Source organism: Lindgomyces ingoldianus, assembly GCF_010093535.1.
Source record: "Lindgomyces ingoldianus strain ATCC 200398 unplaced genomic scaffold BDR25scaffold_8, whole genome shotgun sequence".
NCBI classification, from domain to species: Eukaryota; Fungi; Ascomycota; class Dothideomycetes; order Pleosporales; family Lindgomycetaceae; genus Lindgomyces; species Lindgomyces ingoldianus.
In genome coordinates this window covers 898,589-913,002 of record NW_022985169.1, presented here as the reverse complement: position 1 = coordinate 913,002, position 14,414 = coordinate 898,589, and the positions used below count along the sequence as shown (strand labels likewise).

At 51.3% G+C, this 14,414-nt stretch overlaps 6 protein-coding genes across 6 annotated transcripts; 2 read left to right on the top strand and 4 right to left on the bottom strand.

Annotated features, from left to right (window-relative positions):
- Positions 1 to 136: 136 nt before the first annotated feature.
- Positions 137 to 1,322, bottom strand: BDR25DRAFT_301901 (60S ribosomal protein L6-B). Its single transcript, XM_033689679.1, has 3 exons — positions 1,184 to 1,322; positions 686 to 1,021; positions 137 to 632 (listed from the first exon to the last, which is right to left on the bottom strand). Exons 1-3 carry the CDS (start codon positions 1,298 to 1,300, stop codon positions 480 to 482), a joined length of 606 nt encoding a protein of 201 aa, XP_033550627.1. The 5' UTR covers positions 1,301 to 1,322; the 3' UTR covers positions 137 to 479.
- A 139-nt stretch (positions 1,323 to 1,461) lies between these two features.
- Positions 1,462 to 3,202, top strand: BDR25DRAFT_281745 (uncharacterized protein). The gene is made up of 4 exons (XM_033687915.1): positions 1,462 to 1,552; positions 1,605 to 1,674; positions 1,723 to 2,239; positions 2,527 to 3,202. Exons 1-4 carry the CDS (start codon positions 1,502 to 1,504, stop codon positions 3,074 to 3,076), a joined length of 1,188 nt encoding a protein of 395 aa, XP_033550626.1. The 5' UTR covers positions 1,462 to 1,501; the 3' UTR covers positions 3,077 to 3,202.
- Positions 3,203 to 3,365: 163 nt separating this feature from the next.
- BDR25DRAFT_311974 (uncharacterized protein) lies at positions 3,366 to 4,058 on the bottom strand (the record flags this gene model as incomplete). Its single annotated transcript, XM_033691275.1, has 1 exon — positions 3,366 to 4,058. One exon carries the CDS (start codon positions 4,056 to 4,058, stop codon positions 3,366 to 3,368), a length of 693 nt encoding a protein of 230 aa, XP_033550625.1.
- A 480-nt stretch (positions 4,059 to 4,538) lies between these two features.
- BDR25DRAFT_341056 (prolyl-tRNA synthetase) lies at positions 4,539 to 6,855 on the bottom strand. The gene is made up of 5 exons (XM_033693574.1): positions 6,597 to 6,855; positions 6,433 to 6,537; positions 6,366 to 6,376; positions 5,501 to 6,316; positions 4,539 to 5,448 (listed from the first exon to the last, which is right to left on the bottom strand). Exons 1-5 carry the CDS (start codon positions 6,702 to 6,704, stop codon positions 4,815 to 4,817), a joined length of 1,674 nt encoding a protein of 557 aa, XP_033550624.1. The 5' UTR covers positions 6,705 to 6,855; the 3' UTR covers positions 4,539 to 4,814.
- A 321-nt stretch (positions 6,856 to 7,176) lies between these two features.
- BDR25DRAFT_281742 (T-complex protein 1 subunit alpha) lies at positions 7,177 to 9,036 on the top strand. The gene is made up of 2 exons (XM_033687914.1): positions 7,177 to 7,252; positions 7,303 to 9,036. The coding sequence occupies exons 1-2, from the start codon at positions 7,210 to 7,212 to the stop codon at positions 8,970 to 8,972; spliced, it is 1,713 nt and encodes a 570-aa protein (XP_033550623.1). The 5' UTR covers positions 7,177 to 7,209; the 3' UTR covers positions 8,973 to 9,036.
- Positions 9,037 to 9,066: 30 nt separating this feature from the next.
- BDR25DRAFT_332573 (uncharacterized protein) lies at positions 9,067 to 14,149 on the bottom strand (the record flags this gene model as incomplete). The annotated part of the gene is made up of 2 exons (XM_033692763.1): positions 9,067 to 11,863; positions 11,932 to 14,149. 2 exons carry the CDS (start codon positions 14,147 to 14,149, stop codon positions 9,507 to 9,509), a joined length of 4,575 nt encoding a protein of 1,524 aa, XP_033550622.1. The 3' UTR covers positions 9,067 to 9,506.
- Positions 14,150 to 14,414: the final 265 nt, after the last annotated feature.

Here is a 14,414-nt window from a genome sequence, read left to right as displayed (position 1 = left end):
ACACAATTGAGAGGCAAAGGGAAAGTGGGGTGTCCAGGAAAGTCAAAAGGGGCTTTAGAAGCACATATTGGAGTTTGTTTGGCTGGCTTTCAAGGTTAAGATACCCTTCGTGAATTCGATATATTTGGAAATCCTGTTTAAGATTCATGCGGTGGTGACAACATCGAAAATGTACTGGCGGCTCTATCCTATCTCGCACCATTAGCATCGGGAAGCTGGGGTTTAATGCTCTTGATTATGAATGCCCCCAATCATAACATCACAGACAATCTGCGTGACCTTCACTTTCGGACTGTGTCGAATTCGTTTTCCTTGTTACAAGATTGTAAAGGGAAATGCAGAACCGGGTCCTCCATGAAAAAGTTATCTGCCGTGCTAAAGTGTTGTGTTGTGGTTTGAGGACCTGCTATTACGGCTGCAGCATGCCGAGTTGCCTTTCATCCCATGCACTGAACGCCAAATGCCCACCCATCCCCAATCTAGAAGACCATTGCGTGTGGCCTGTCCGACTTGCGGAGGCTGAAGGTCGAGCTCAGATAATCAATGAGGTGGGCTTCCTTCTTGATGTTTGCCAAGAGAGCCTTGTCGATGGCCTTCTGGTCCTCCACTCGGTCCTTCGCAGTTTCCTTCTTCTGCGGCATTCATCAACCAAAGTTCATCTCTGGGCAAAAGGACTTCTACTTACCTCTGGCTTTTCACCCTGCTCGAAGAAAGCCTTCTCTCCCGGCTTCTTGCTCGCCTTGTCTTTAGTGAAGTATCCGTCACCGCTCGCTTTCTTCAACACAGCCTCGTCCACGCCCTTCAGGTCTATCTTCGTTGATGTAGCGATGACATATCTGGCGTTTACCCTTCGCAGAGGCACACCATTGACTTTGAAGGGGCCAGTGACGAGGAGAACGCCCTGGGGGAGGTGCTTGAGAAGAACGACACGCTTGCCACGGAAGCGGCCAGCGAGGAGAATAACGACGGTGCCAGGTATGAGGGAGGCCCGCGGCTTTGCTGGGCGGATCGACTTGCGGGCCTAGGGGACACAATTAGCATAGCGCTTCAATACCACGTCGAGAGCGCGTCTCGAGTAGCACTGCTAGCTGCACAACCGCAGAGATGGCTAAGTGATTCTCCCACCGGTCCCGAGGTCGTGAAGTTCTTCTTCCAAGACGTGTCGGGGATGGTGTCGACGTACCTTCTTCGGGGCGCTGACGTCCTCAGTGGGATAGTACTTGCTGGCTTTCTGCGTCGCGTGAGGTATTGAGCGCTCGCCTTTGCCGAACTTCTTCGTCGTTGGTTTTACGTCCGCCATGTCGAATTGTCGTGGGTCGTCGTTGGAGCGTTGATGGATTTCTCGCTTGTTCGTGTGGGCGGCGCCGGAGCGGGAACATCTATACGCCGCGAATCACGTGCGTTACTGATTACGTTACTAGCGCGGAGCTCATAGAGGCAGCTTCACCTCATCATAGCAAGCTTCAAAGCCATACAACACGCCCACATACTACCTACCAACATGTCGATCCAACCTCTAATTACATTCAAAGCCGGCCAGTGTGACATCTCAGTCAGTCGTCCTGTATCTACAACTGCCCAACGCCACTACTAACCACTCGTAGTTCGGTGGCCAGAATCCAACAGTGAAACCTGTCAACACGCCCGGATACATTTACCTTTACATGGGAGATGGTTGGTTCCGTATCTAGTATTTCCTACCTTTAGCTAATCAATTACCAGATTTTGTTCACTTCTGCTGGCGGCCGCGCTCGGAACCCATCGACCAGCCCGAAATCGACCTAATAATGATCCCCGGTGATGGCTCCTTCCTCCCATATATAGGTGCGGAGAGCGGTGCCGACTCGGAGAACCTCAAGTCTCCCACCGATGGCCGTATCTTTGTGCTCAAATTTAGCTCCAGCTCCCAGCGACATCTCTTCTGGTTACAGTCCAAGTCACAGCATTCGAAAGGTGACCCTAGCTGGTTCAGCGAGCGGGATTTGAAGATCGGACATATCGTTGATCTTCTTCTGAGTGGTGAAGATGTTGATGTGGCAGCAGAACTCGCCAGTATTCAGAATCGCGGCGGCCCTGGTGGTGACGAAGACGAGACAATGGAGGACGTGGAGGGCACAGATCACTCTGCTCACCGAAACCGGCATGGTAGCACAGGAGGCGCTGGCCCTGGTGCTACCGGTGGGGACATCAGAGAAGAAGGCGAAGAATCCAGAGAAGGCGGCGCTGACGGAGGTCGAGCGTAGGTAACGATCGTCCGTATCATTTCCAACGTCGTGGCGCGGTTGATATATCAGCAAACACCCTAGCAGCGGTTGATCACTTTCACAACTTTTACAAGATTTCATGGAACGGGTGAGGCGTTTGGGGGTCGCAAAATGACTCTATCGCACCCTGAGCAGGTGCTTCTCTTGTGTATCAGTAAAAGACATAATGGCATATCATCTTAGGCAGTGTGTAGCCGCGCCGCGACGTTCGATCTACTTGCTTTCTACTGCTTCCAGCCAGGGATAAGCTGACAACCCACAGTGCTGCCTCAGGCTCCACCGATGCCTCCGCAATTGTCCAAAACTTCCTCAAGTCGCTGAAGAGCGGAGGCCTCGGTTCCCAGGCATCACAAGACCCCTTCACCACCCTCCTCGATCTTCTGTCCCCTGTAACCACCATCCCTGTTATCGAGAAAGCTCCTGAATCCCTCATCGACTCTCTCTGCAACAACCTACCGCCTACCATCCTCCTCCTTGCTCAAGAAATCGACGATCTCGCCGAAGTCGACCCGAACTCGGAAACTGCACAAGCCGCCATCGAAGCCCTTACTCAAGAGCAGAAGAAGGATATTCTGAAGCGAGTGCTCCGGTCTCCGCAAATGAGGCAAAGCTTAGGTAGTCTGACAGTGGCACTGAGAGATGGTGGCTTGCCCAATGTCAGCCAAGCGTTGAAAATTGATGTGGAGAATGGCGGTTTTATCAGGGGCGGTGGCATGCCTCTTGGTGGCGGCGATGCAGTCCGGGCTTTCCTCGAGGGAGTGAAGCGGACAGTTGAAAAAGGAAAGGATGGAGATGCCATGGATACAGAGTAAAATGAGACACAGCGCTCTACCGAAGGATATAAGAGCTTGTATAGACTTTATCGCGGGAACCGGCAGGGTCATGGGAGGTCTCCCAGGGGAAAACAGGTAATGCAAATAACATTCTTGTAATTCCTCATCACAACTTTCGTTAGACTTTCAAGCGTCATGCTTGAATCTTCTCATCACCAACTATCGAATTCCTGTTCTATCTGCATCCCTGAACCCGCTTTCCTGGGCGTCTAGGTCCCTCATTCTCAATGAGGATACGCCATCTCTGGGCATATCCAGATTGCTCCCTCTAACATTCCTCCTCATCTACACCCTCCCCTCCCCTCAAGCCCGAATGTCCCTGCTCCCTCTCCACAATCCCCCTAGTCACCACCTCCCCATTTCTCATAATACTCACCCTCCGTATCGCCATCCCATCCATCTCCCTCATCACATTCACCAACCCAGCCTGCTCCGCCACCACGGCAACCCCACTCAATATCTCCAGATCCTCAGGTCGCGTCATCGGATGCGTGATACAATACGCCTTCATCCAGCGCTCGCGAAGCTTGTCGTGTTCGGGGCACAGGTAGCATCGGATGCATGGGTAGCGGGATTTTGGAGCCTTGCGGATGAAGAAGTAGTTGCAGAAGTTGGCCTGTGGGGCGATTTCCGGTGTGTGTGCGTGACCTAGAGTGTCGGCTGTAGAGTTACAGAGGGGGATGTTCGATGCAGACGCATATGGTGGTGGGGAAGCGGCTTCTTGCGAGGAGCTGGACGACATGGTAGGAGCGTATGAGGAGATGCTCGCAATGGACCAGCGGGCCATTGTCTGCCGGACCGGTAATGGCGTCGTCGAGGAGATTTGAGGGTTTAGAGGTAGGCTTTCACTTGGATTTCCTAAGAAGGGATTCGGGTACGTGGCTAGTGCGTGTGGACATGGCGTTATGCACACTGGCTTTTGGTGCTCGCACGTGTAGATTTGGACGAGCATCTGGCACATCTTGCCGAGACGTTGTCAGTTGCAGCGAGTGGACCGTACCCGGAAGCCGTAGGGGATTTGGCGGGCCTTGAGGCCAGGAAATGGAATGCTATATACAAGCGTGTGGTTAAATCCAGTGAGTATTTGTCGGCTTTAGGAAGTGGACATTCAACAGGCTCTTTAGGAATGTTTTCAAGAATGGAGTAGAGAAGTAAATTAAGGTATTGGGAAAAGCGAAAGTGTAGTTTCAAGAGCTGTGTTATCAATACCGTCTATTGTACACGAACGCCATACACAATGAACAGCAACACTTGAGTGAGAGCGCTCGCAACGACGTAGGTATATTTTCAGTGCCGCACATTCACCATGCCGCTCTTCTGTTGTCGTTGCTGCTAGTGTTTATGCCCTCTGTTTGAGCTTGTGGCAATTCACTGCACATCACAAAGTGTGACGGGGTTGCTAGAGTCAAGAGATATAAGAAACTTCATTTTGGTTTGATTCCTGCGGCAATAAAGATAGACGTGAAGAGAAGGTAGGAAAAGGCACAATAATCTAAATATGTAAACGAAATGGGTTATAATAGCATGTATCCAGCACCCAGCCGCGAATTGTCTGAATTGTTGTCTATCATACGCGCTTAGTGGTGGTAGCCACTACCTCCTATCCTCATTCACTTCAAGATTTCTAGGAACATTGAAACCACACCCGGTAACTTCATCAGCAAAGGCGATACACATTTGTTGGTTCCTAAAAGAGCCACAGATGAAGCAGAATTCTCTAGTAACTCCTGCCAAATAGTACCCAAGCTTTTGCAAAGTTCTTGCAGTTGGGGTTGATACACTTCGTCTGGCCCTCCTTGATGCCCTCTGGCTGTTCGAAAGGAATGCACAGACTCTTTGCGCCCATAGCAGGGGCCTTTGCATCCTCGGCGACGTTGTCTCCGATCTCTTTTCTGGCACTCATGTCTTTGACTTCGTCTTCACACTTCTCGCCCTCACAATGCGGAACAAGGACGACGTTCTTTCCGTTGAGGGTAGGGACAAACTCTTCCCAGTCGGTGAGCTGGACCCGGTGCTCGCGGTACGCTTTCTCAGCTTTGTTGAACATATCGGTCTGGATAGTTTCCAGGAGCTTAGGGATGGCTTCCTTGAGGTTGTCAACCATGGTTTCGCCTCGAGCTTGGTCCTTGTTATCAATATCTCGACGCGAGGTAGTGACGACACCCTTCTCCGCATCTTTCGGGCCGAACTCGATTCGAAGAGGAATCCCCTTGAGTTCCCAGTCGTTGAACTTCCATCCTGGAGAATAACCTTCGCGATAATCGGTCTCGACGCGGACCCCAACCGAAATAAGATCATCTGCGATGTTTTTAACCTTCTCGTACAAATCTGCCTTGGCTTCTGGGGTCATCCTAGAAGGTAGTTGTGAGATTGATTCGTATGGCTGGCTCAAGGTCGACTTACTTTGCCGTCACTCCGACCGGAATGACCACGACTTGGACTTCAGCAACCCTTGGGGGAATGACCAGCCCGCGGTTGTCACCATGAGTGAGAATCATGACACCAATTGAACGCGTAGTGAGGCCCCATGAATTTTGCCAGACGTAAATGTGCTCGGACTTCCCAGCCTCCTTTGCGTTTGGATCCTCGACTGTAATGTTGAACATTTTTGAAAAATGCTGTCCTAGGCAGTGAGAGGTGGCTGCTTGAATACCACGGCCTGTTGCTGGAATAAAACCTTCAATAGTGGTAGTGTAGTCTGCGCCAGGGAATTTTTCATTCTCAGTCTTTTGTCCTTTCACGACCGGAACAGCCAGGAGCTCTTGGTAAACATCCGCGTACCAATCGAGGATTTGCCGTACCTCAAGGCCAGCCTCCTCTTTAGTAAGATGGGCTGTGTGACCCTCTTGCCATAAGAACTCGCGCGACCTAATAAAAGGCATAGGATGTTTGAACTCCCATCGCACGACGTTATTCCACTGGTTTAGCTTGAGGGGAAGGTCTCGATGTGATTGTATCTTCTTAGCGAAGTAAGGATACATGGCAGTCTCGCTGGTGGGACGAACGGCCACTGGTTTCTCCAGGTCCGATTTACCTCCCTTGGTCACCCACGCGACCTCGGCAGCAAAACCTTCGACGTGCTCCTTTTCTCGCTCTAGGTTGTCGGCGCTAATGAAGATGGGGAAGTATGCATTTCGGACTTTGAGGGTTTTGATCTGAGAGTCAAACCAAGCCTTGATAGACTCCCAGATAGCGTATGAGGCGGGTTCGAGGATGTAGCTGGGTCACTGTTCAGTATTTGGCACCTGGATAGGATAAACACTCTTACCATCCGGCAACCTATTAAAACGACGTTAGCCAAATGAGCTTACAGTTATGAGTCATTCCAAACATGCATCATAGTAGGAAATCATTTGACCCTTTGTAATAACCTGCTGGTACCATTCACCAAGATCATCGTCTTTGGCGACATCGATGCCAATTAGAGCTGCACCTTCAATCTGGATTCAAGTAAACAAACATTATTTCCAATCGTGTTTGCAGATCCATGCGCTCTGACCTTTTTTTTCTGCTGCTGTGGTTTCTTGGCTGTTGTCTTTGGAGTACGGTCCTTCTTCTTCGTCTCGGATATGGAGAGGTCCTTCATCTTGCCGTCGGCGTCGGCCATGGTGCCTTAGAAATGAGTGTAGCCTGTGCAAACCCCAAAGATTAGAAAAATGATGGACAGAAGACTAAGGAAGCCAATGTGGTTCATATGCTTGACGTAGCTATAGCGCAATTGCTCCACTTGGGGTACGAAGTTCCCAAGCGTTTGTATTGTGGAGGGTGGATGGAGGGGTAGCGGGGTGATGCAAGGTGGGTTTATTTACCTACAAGAATTAAGAGTCAGCGAATAATGACTCAACAGAACCGAAGACTCAAGGAAGTAGTGACTACGCTCCTGTATAAGCAGCCCGTGGGTGACAGGCAAAGTGTCGTGTGTCACAAGTGCGGTATTGGGGGGGGAGCGGGGGGGGAAATGCGCTTCGACTCATTCGCCGCAGGGATGGCTTAGCGCCGGGCCGCGGAGAAGCTATTTCACCGGTGACGGCTTGGCGCATAACAATTTCTAGGTCGCGTTCGGAGGCAGCGAAACACTGCATATACCCCGGAAACTGCTACAACACCACAAAATGGCGGGAATATTCGAGCAAGCACGGAATGCTGGGACCTTGTGTAAGCTACAATACCCGCCATCCAACTACGTTGCACTAATATTTCCGTAGTCCTCGGCGGGCAGAAAATCAGCGGCCAAGATATCCGCGACCAAAACGTTCTGGCAACTCAAGCTATCGCCAACGTTGTGAAATCGTCATTTGGCCCCTCCGGCCTCGACAAGATGATGGTAGACGATATCGGAGACGTGACAGTCACTAACGACGGCGCCACCATCCTTAGCTTGCTCGACATCGAGCACCCCGCGGGCAAAATCCTCGTCGATTTGGCACAGCAGCAGGACAAGGAGGTTGGTGATGGCACCACGTCCGTCGTCATAATAGCGGCGGAACTGCTGCGGCGCGCAAACGAGCTCATGAGGAACAAGATACATCCCACGACCATCATCACTGGCTACAGGCTGGCGCTGAGGGAGGCGGTCAAGTACATGAACGAGAATATCAGTATCCGCGTGGAGACACTGGGACGGGAGAGCCTGATCAATATTGCAAAGACATCTATGTCGAGCAAGCTGATCGGGTCGGACTCGGATTTCTTCGCCAACATGGTCGTTGATGCTATGCAGTCCGTCAAGACTACCAACAACAAGAACGAGGTCAAGTACCCTGTCAAAGCGGTCAATATCCTCAAGGCTCACGGTAAGGGCGCTACGGAGTCCATTCTGGTCAAAGGATATGCTTTAAACTGTACCGTGGCATCACAAGCTATGAAGACGCGTGTCACTGACGCTAAAATTGCTTGTCTGGATATAAATCTACAGAAAGAGCGGATGAAGCTGGGTGTTCACATCACTATCGATGATCCAGCCCAGCTAGAAAAGATCCGAGAACGGGAGGCAGGAATTGTCATCGAGCGGGTAGAGATGATCCTCAAAGCGGGGGCTAATGTCGTTTTGACCACGAAAGGTATCGATGACCTCTGCTTAAAGCATTTCATCGAGAAGGGCGCCATGGCTGTGCGAAGGTGTAAGAAGGAGGATCTGCGAAGGATAGCCAAGGCAACCGGGGCCACCCTCGTCAGCACCCTTTCCGATCTCAACGGTGACGAGAAATTCGAGCCATCAGCGCTCGGGTCCGCAGAAGAAGTCGTACAGGAGCGAATCTCAGATGACGAATGCATTCTAGTCAAAGGCACCAAGGCCTTCACGTCCGCATCCATCATCTTGCGGGGACCCAACGACTACGCCCTCGACGAAATGGAGCGATCTGTCCACGACTCTCTCTCCGCCGTCAAGCGTACTCTTGAAAGCGGCCGCATTGTTCCCGGAGGCGGTGCCGTAGAGACTGCGCTCCACATCTACCTTGAAGAATGGGCTACGTCAGTCGGCTCCCGCGAACAACTCGCCATCGCTGCTTTTGCCACCTCTCTCCTCTCCATCCCCAAAACTCTCGCCATTAATGCAGCAAAAGACTCTACTGAGCTCGTTGCCCAGCTGCGCAGCCGGCATGCCCTCTCCCAACGCACGCCTTCAGATCCTACTACCCCAGAGAACGCGAAACAACTCGCCCGCTCTAAGAACTATAAAAACTATGGTCTGGACCTGACGAATGGTAAAGTTCATGACAGCCTCAAGGCCGGCGTGCTAGAGCCAAGCATGAGTAAAGTGAAGCAGCTGAAGAGTGCAGTGGAGGCATGCGTGGCGATTATGCGGATTGATACGCTGATTAAACTGGATCCAGAGGAGAGGGGAGGTGGAGACGATGACGGGCATGGCCATTAAACAGGATATGACGTGAAAGATAATGCGGGCTCTCTTTGCTAGCATATGGCAGGTTAAATGCAAGCCAGTTTTGGTAGTGTAATATACACAGAGAAGCTATGTTGCATGTATGCATATCGTGCTAATCAAGTACTTGTACATGTAACCGTAACCCCAACTCCAAACTTTTCTTTTCGGTCACAACCACTGAGTCCTCAAACTTCTGGGCGCCAGCCCTCCTGATAGCGTTCAAAAACGCGCAAGAGACAGCCAAGCACCATAAAAGGAGGGAAGAAAACCAGCAATCGCACCAGGATCAAAACATCCACCATAACGCCTGTCCAATTACTCTTGATCGCCAACCAGAGCCGTGGGATTACCATGAACGCCATAAACATGCCTTGTAATATCCATCCGAACCACAGAATCGTCCTGGTGCCAATCCCAGCCCCCTGTCCTGACTGCCTATCAAGTTGTTAACAAGACGCAACCGACACATACACCAGTGAAGGCTGCAGATATAATTGGGAGTAAGAGTTAGGCCCAACCCACTACTCACTCCCTAATCTGCGCCTTCAAACCGGCAACCTCGCGCTTTAACCTCGCATTTTCCTTCCTCAGCCTAGCACATTCCTCTTCGCTGGCCTTCATTCGACGATCGACTTCCTCGTTCCCCCCCCCTTTCCGCACGCTCCGTTCCACCTTCTCCAATTCCTCGTTGAATCGTGCATACAGTGCCTCGTTCTCAGCATTCATGTCGCGGTACAGCTGATCGAGATGCTTGGCTCTCGCTTCCGAGACCTGAAGGGAAGTGGTGACATCGTTGGCGATAGATGCTGTGCGGCTTGAAAGTGCTTCTAGAGTTGATTTGAGAGTCTTCTCAATAGACACAAGACGCGCTTCGGCAGCTTTGTTTGGAATGGCGGAAGTAGACGGTGGAGCAGATATTTGCGTTGTGAGACGTGGCGTGGGCCTGGCCGTGAGCTCATGTCCTATCAAACTGAGCTCAGCCTGAAGGTCTTTGGACGCTGTCTGAATATCACGCTGTTGATTTTGGAGACGCTCACGAAGCTTCTGTGGACTCTGCATCTTGAGTTTCTTTGGTGGGCTCGCCGACGCACTAGCTTTCGTCGGCGATCGTGGAGTCGATGGCGGGATCTTGACAGTGTTGCCGGATGTTGGCCGCTCAGTAAGACCGGAGCTAGAGCTCGTAGGCTTGAGCATGGGAATACCAGAAACAGATTCTGTTCGCTTCTTGACAGGGCTGTAAGTCTTGATGGTGACCTCGTCTGGTTTGACAGGCGTCGATTTAGGCCGCACGCTACCCGCACGATCAAGCACATTAGCAGGTGAGTTTTCTTTCCGGGTTGGGGATCCCATGCGTGTAGGTGTCGGAATATGTGAGTGTTTAATTGGGGAAGGTGTATTTCGCGAGGGTGTTCGCGGTGAGGCGCTAGTTTGGCGTGTACCCCTGTGGGAGGAGTCGGGTCGGCGTGGAGTCTGTGGAGACCAAGTAGGTGCATCGTTAGCAGATTGTAACGTCTTCAAATCACTCAGAGAAGAGCGTCGCTTCTTGCGGGGTGGCCCTGTAGTGGATGGTACCTCTCCAATAGTTCCCAGTGCTGCACCTAAGAATGTCCTTGCATGCGGGCTCTGGTTGTTTTCAAAGGAGAATGCGCCCAATACTGTAGGCCGGTCGCGGGAAGAGGGGCGTTTTGGTGAAATGCGCACGTTGGTGTCTGTAGAATTGGAGCGCCCGAGTGAAGGGGGTCCAGCTCTAGACAGACTGGATGGAGTGCTGTCTAGACCGTGGCTATTCTTGCTCAATGATCGCCAAAGAGAGCCAACCTTAGATTCGTGCTCCGATTTGCTGTTCTCTCTAGATAAAGTACCAAACCCAAATCGCTTCCTCAGTGAAGTATTCGAGTTCACAGAACCAGCTATAGAGCGACCCTTTGAATCAACGGATCCGTACATAGGGGTGCTCACGCCGCTAGCATGTACCGAGAAAAGAGCATCGATATCTTGGATGAATCGATCGATCAACGAAATGAAGTCGTTTGGATTTCCCTCAGGGACAAGCATCTCAGCAAAAGCAGCTGTCAAAATGCCACGATCGCCATCATTTCCGGTACCATCGAGTAATTCTGCCAGCAACTTGATGATTGCGCGCAGAGATCGCTGATTTTGGGGTGCGATCTCATTGAAAGTCGTCCGGAAAAAGTCCTCGAATTCGCCAGGATACATACTGTCAGACTTCAACTGTAACGAAACAAGAGTTCCCTGGGAGATAACGGGGCCCATTTTCTCTCTCCATGCAATCTTGAGGAATTTTTCGAATGCAGCGAACAAAACATCGACGGAAGATTGAGCCGCTATATCCAAGTTTGCGGGGTTCTCTAGCAGTGAGTTGTACACTTCATTGACTGCGAGCTCATCTGCGATAGATCTAGCTCTTACAGATCTCCCGACAATGTTGCCCTTGCGAGCATGCAAAGCCAAGATCAGCGTCGCAAGAGTCTCCTCCAATCTCACCAGGCCATCTGTTGGCGTAGTATTGGCATTAAATCCGATGGTCTTACTGGACGAGGTCGGTCGAGATAACTCGCCATCTCGGCTGTGTGTTCGTGTCGGGGCTGGCAGGAGCGGAGGCGCCATGCGTTGGATATCGCTCAACGATGGAGGATTTCGCTGAAGCTTACGGTTTCCACCATCTTTTCCAACACTACCACCAAAGAGGTTTGAAAGCATCTTAACAGGAGAATGCGGGCGACTCTTTCCGTCCTGGACATCATCATCCACCCCGTCAATTTGTAGCTTCAACGACTTCAAAATCTGTTGGTTTCTAAAAAGATAAGCCTCTGCTAAATTCGGATTCTTGATGTTATTGCGCAGCTGCAAGAAATTCCCCACTGTCGAATGTCAGCATGGTTGCACTCAAATTTCTATGACATCCAGCTAAATAGATAGGGTTACTCACGTCGCTTTGTTAAAACCGGCAGAAACTCTACATTTGTCAGCTTATCCCTTGCTGCGTAACCATTGATACCGGTAGTCTCAAGAAGGAAAAGGCCATCTTCTAGGACTGAGATAGATACAGTCATTTCGATCCCATTGTCACCCAATTCAACTGGGCATGGGAACTTGGAAGGATCAACAATGATTTGGATCTTGGCAGGCTCTTTACGACCCTCGACAGTTTGTCCTCTAACATCTTCAGATATTGCAGAGAAGAAGCTGAGATCCCCAGACAAGTTGCGGACTTCCCAAGTTTGGCTCTCTCGCTCCGCCTCTGGATAACGACCTTCGACCCTTGCTTTCGTAACCTCTTCTATGCACTTCTGTGCTTTGGCTTCATATGCGCCCAGTAGGTAAAACATCCGGAGACCAAGATTCCGTCGATCTCGACTCCGTGGCCTCCCTGGTTGACTAGCCGGCGGTGTAGGAGAGAGGAGTTGAAGAATGCTTCCATCTGAGTGTTCGCTGAGGAATACGTCTGAAAGTTTCAGCTGTTGGTGAAAGATGAGCTCGGCAGTTCCGGAAAAGGTTTCAACGAACTTCGGATTGTCTAAGTCCGCGATGACACTACGAGCAGTGATGGTACACCCATTAGGCTTGTGCAACATAACGAGGAAGTCGGTAAAAAGAAGGAAGATGCCCGAAGTTGAAGCCGGTCCTTGAAGCTCGCCATGGTAGGGAGGCGAGAGCTCAACAAAGTCAATGGCCGTAATGAGACGTCCTTGTGGATTGAAAGAAGGCGGCCACGAGAAGACCAATTTGCGGAGGCGGTCAAACACCTTGATCTGTTGCGCTGATGGAGCATCCCGTGAGCAAATCTCCGAGATGATGTCTCTCGCTTTGAGGAAAGTCTTTATTGCCGGATGCCGTACAGGAAGCTGCTTGATAATGTTGTCGATGTAGAGATTGTACCGAGGAAGTCGTTGCACGGGCTCAATCAGCATGGACATCAACCGCTGTTCTCCTGTTTCATGGACTCTCTTTGAGAAGCTGGAGCCAGTGTCCTTCATGAAAACTTTGAGAAACTGGGAAAACTCGGCATGTGCTCCGACATAGTCCGTATAGCATTCTCCAAATTGTGGAAACCACTCAACAAGAGCCTTGGCAACTGCTGCAGCTCCAGTGACGTCTAGTGGGTCTTTTTGTCCACGAAGAGGGGCGACAAAGATATCGTCCGTCGCGGTTTCGATGTCCTGAATAGCGTCGTTCTCAGTGTCCTCCAATATTGTGCGGATGGCTTCCAAGAAATTTGAGTTGACTTCTAGAATTTTATCCAGGCTCGGAGGAAATAAACCCCTGAGTGCCTGCTCACTCGGGCTTGCACTGGTGACACTCTTAAGCTTCGCTTTCTGGCGGAAGTCGGCCGCAACGCTGTGAATAAGGTCATAGATTTTGCTCACATAGTTCTCCTCGGTGTCAAGGAGCTCGCACATTTCTCGCCGCAGGTTCTCCTTTTGGTTTCTTGAGAAAGACTGGGACCGGTTCAGAGATGTTGGTTTCGATGGTGCTCGTCGAAGCTTCGAGGTCGGAAGGAAAGCTGCTTCGCCAAACAACTTCACCACGGAAGCATAAATGCCAAATCGCTGTTGGAGGATGTCGTCTTCCACCTCATCAAACTGAGCTGATTCGCGAGGGTCGTCCAGTTTTCGCATAGCGCCTTGGGGGAGAACGACGTCCAGATCAAGCCAGGAGAGAGTCTGCTCGCCCAATGCGTGGCGTATGTCGACGATGATGTCTGCAACATTCTCGAGTCTCACCATGCGTGCTGCAATCATGGCCGCATGAGACTCAGAAAAGAGCTTGGGCGCAGCATGCAGCCTGCCCATAGTGTTGTACTGCATTTCCCAGACATTCTTGACTTCGGCCGGTAGCTCGACAAAGTATTTGTACAAGCTGAAGGCCAGACCACGGCATATTTCATCGCCCTGCTCTTCGCGGGGGAGACAGGTAACAGCGCTGTAGAAAGGGGCCGTTGGGGATATGATGAGCCGGGCGAAGTTCTGCAGTCCGGCAGGGGTGAAGATGTGGGCTTGGATGCGCGAGTGAGTGGCCTGAGTAGACGTAGCGGTGGGCCCATAGAAGATCAGGACTGGAGAGTTGGAGAGCAGGTCGTCAGTGGTGTAGAACAGAGACAAGTCAGAGGCAGAGAGGGCCGCCGGCTCCGGGTTGACGACGACCATGGTACCAATTGGGGGGATAAACGAATGAGACCGCTATGGCATGGCGCGATGTTGAGAGTGAGGCAGAAGTAGAGGCAGAGGTAGAGACAGAGACAGAGACAGAGACAGAGACAGAGACAGATAGAGGGAGCAACAGTTATGAGGCCATGCAGGCGGCGGAAGGAGCGCGTCTCGAGTCGAGGAAGCCGCAAGTAAACAAAGGCAGACGGGCGGAAAACGCAGTCCTGTGGCCGAAGCTGCGGCCAAGGAGAGGCGCTGCAGCACG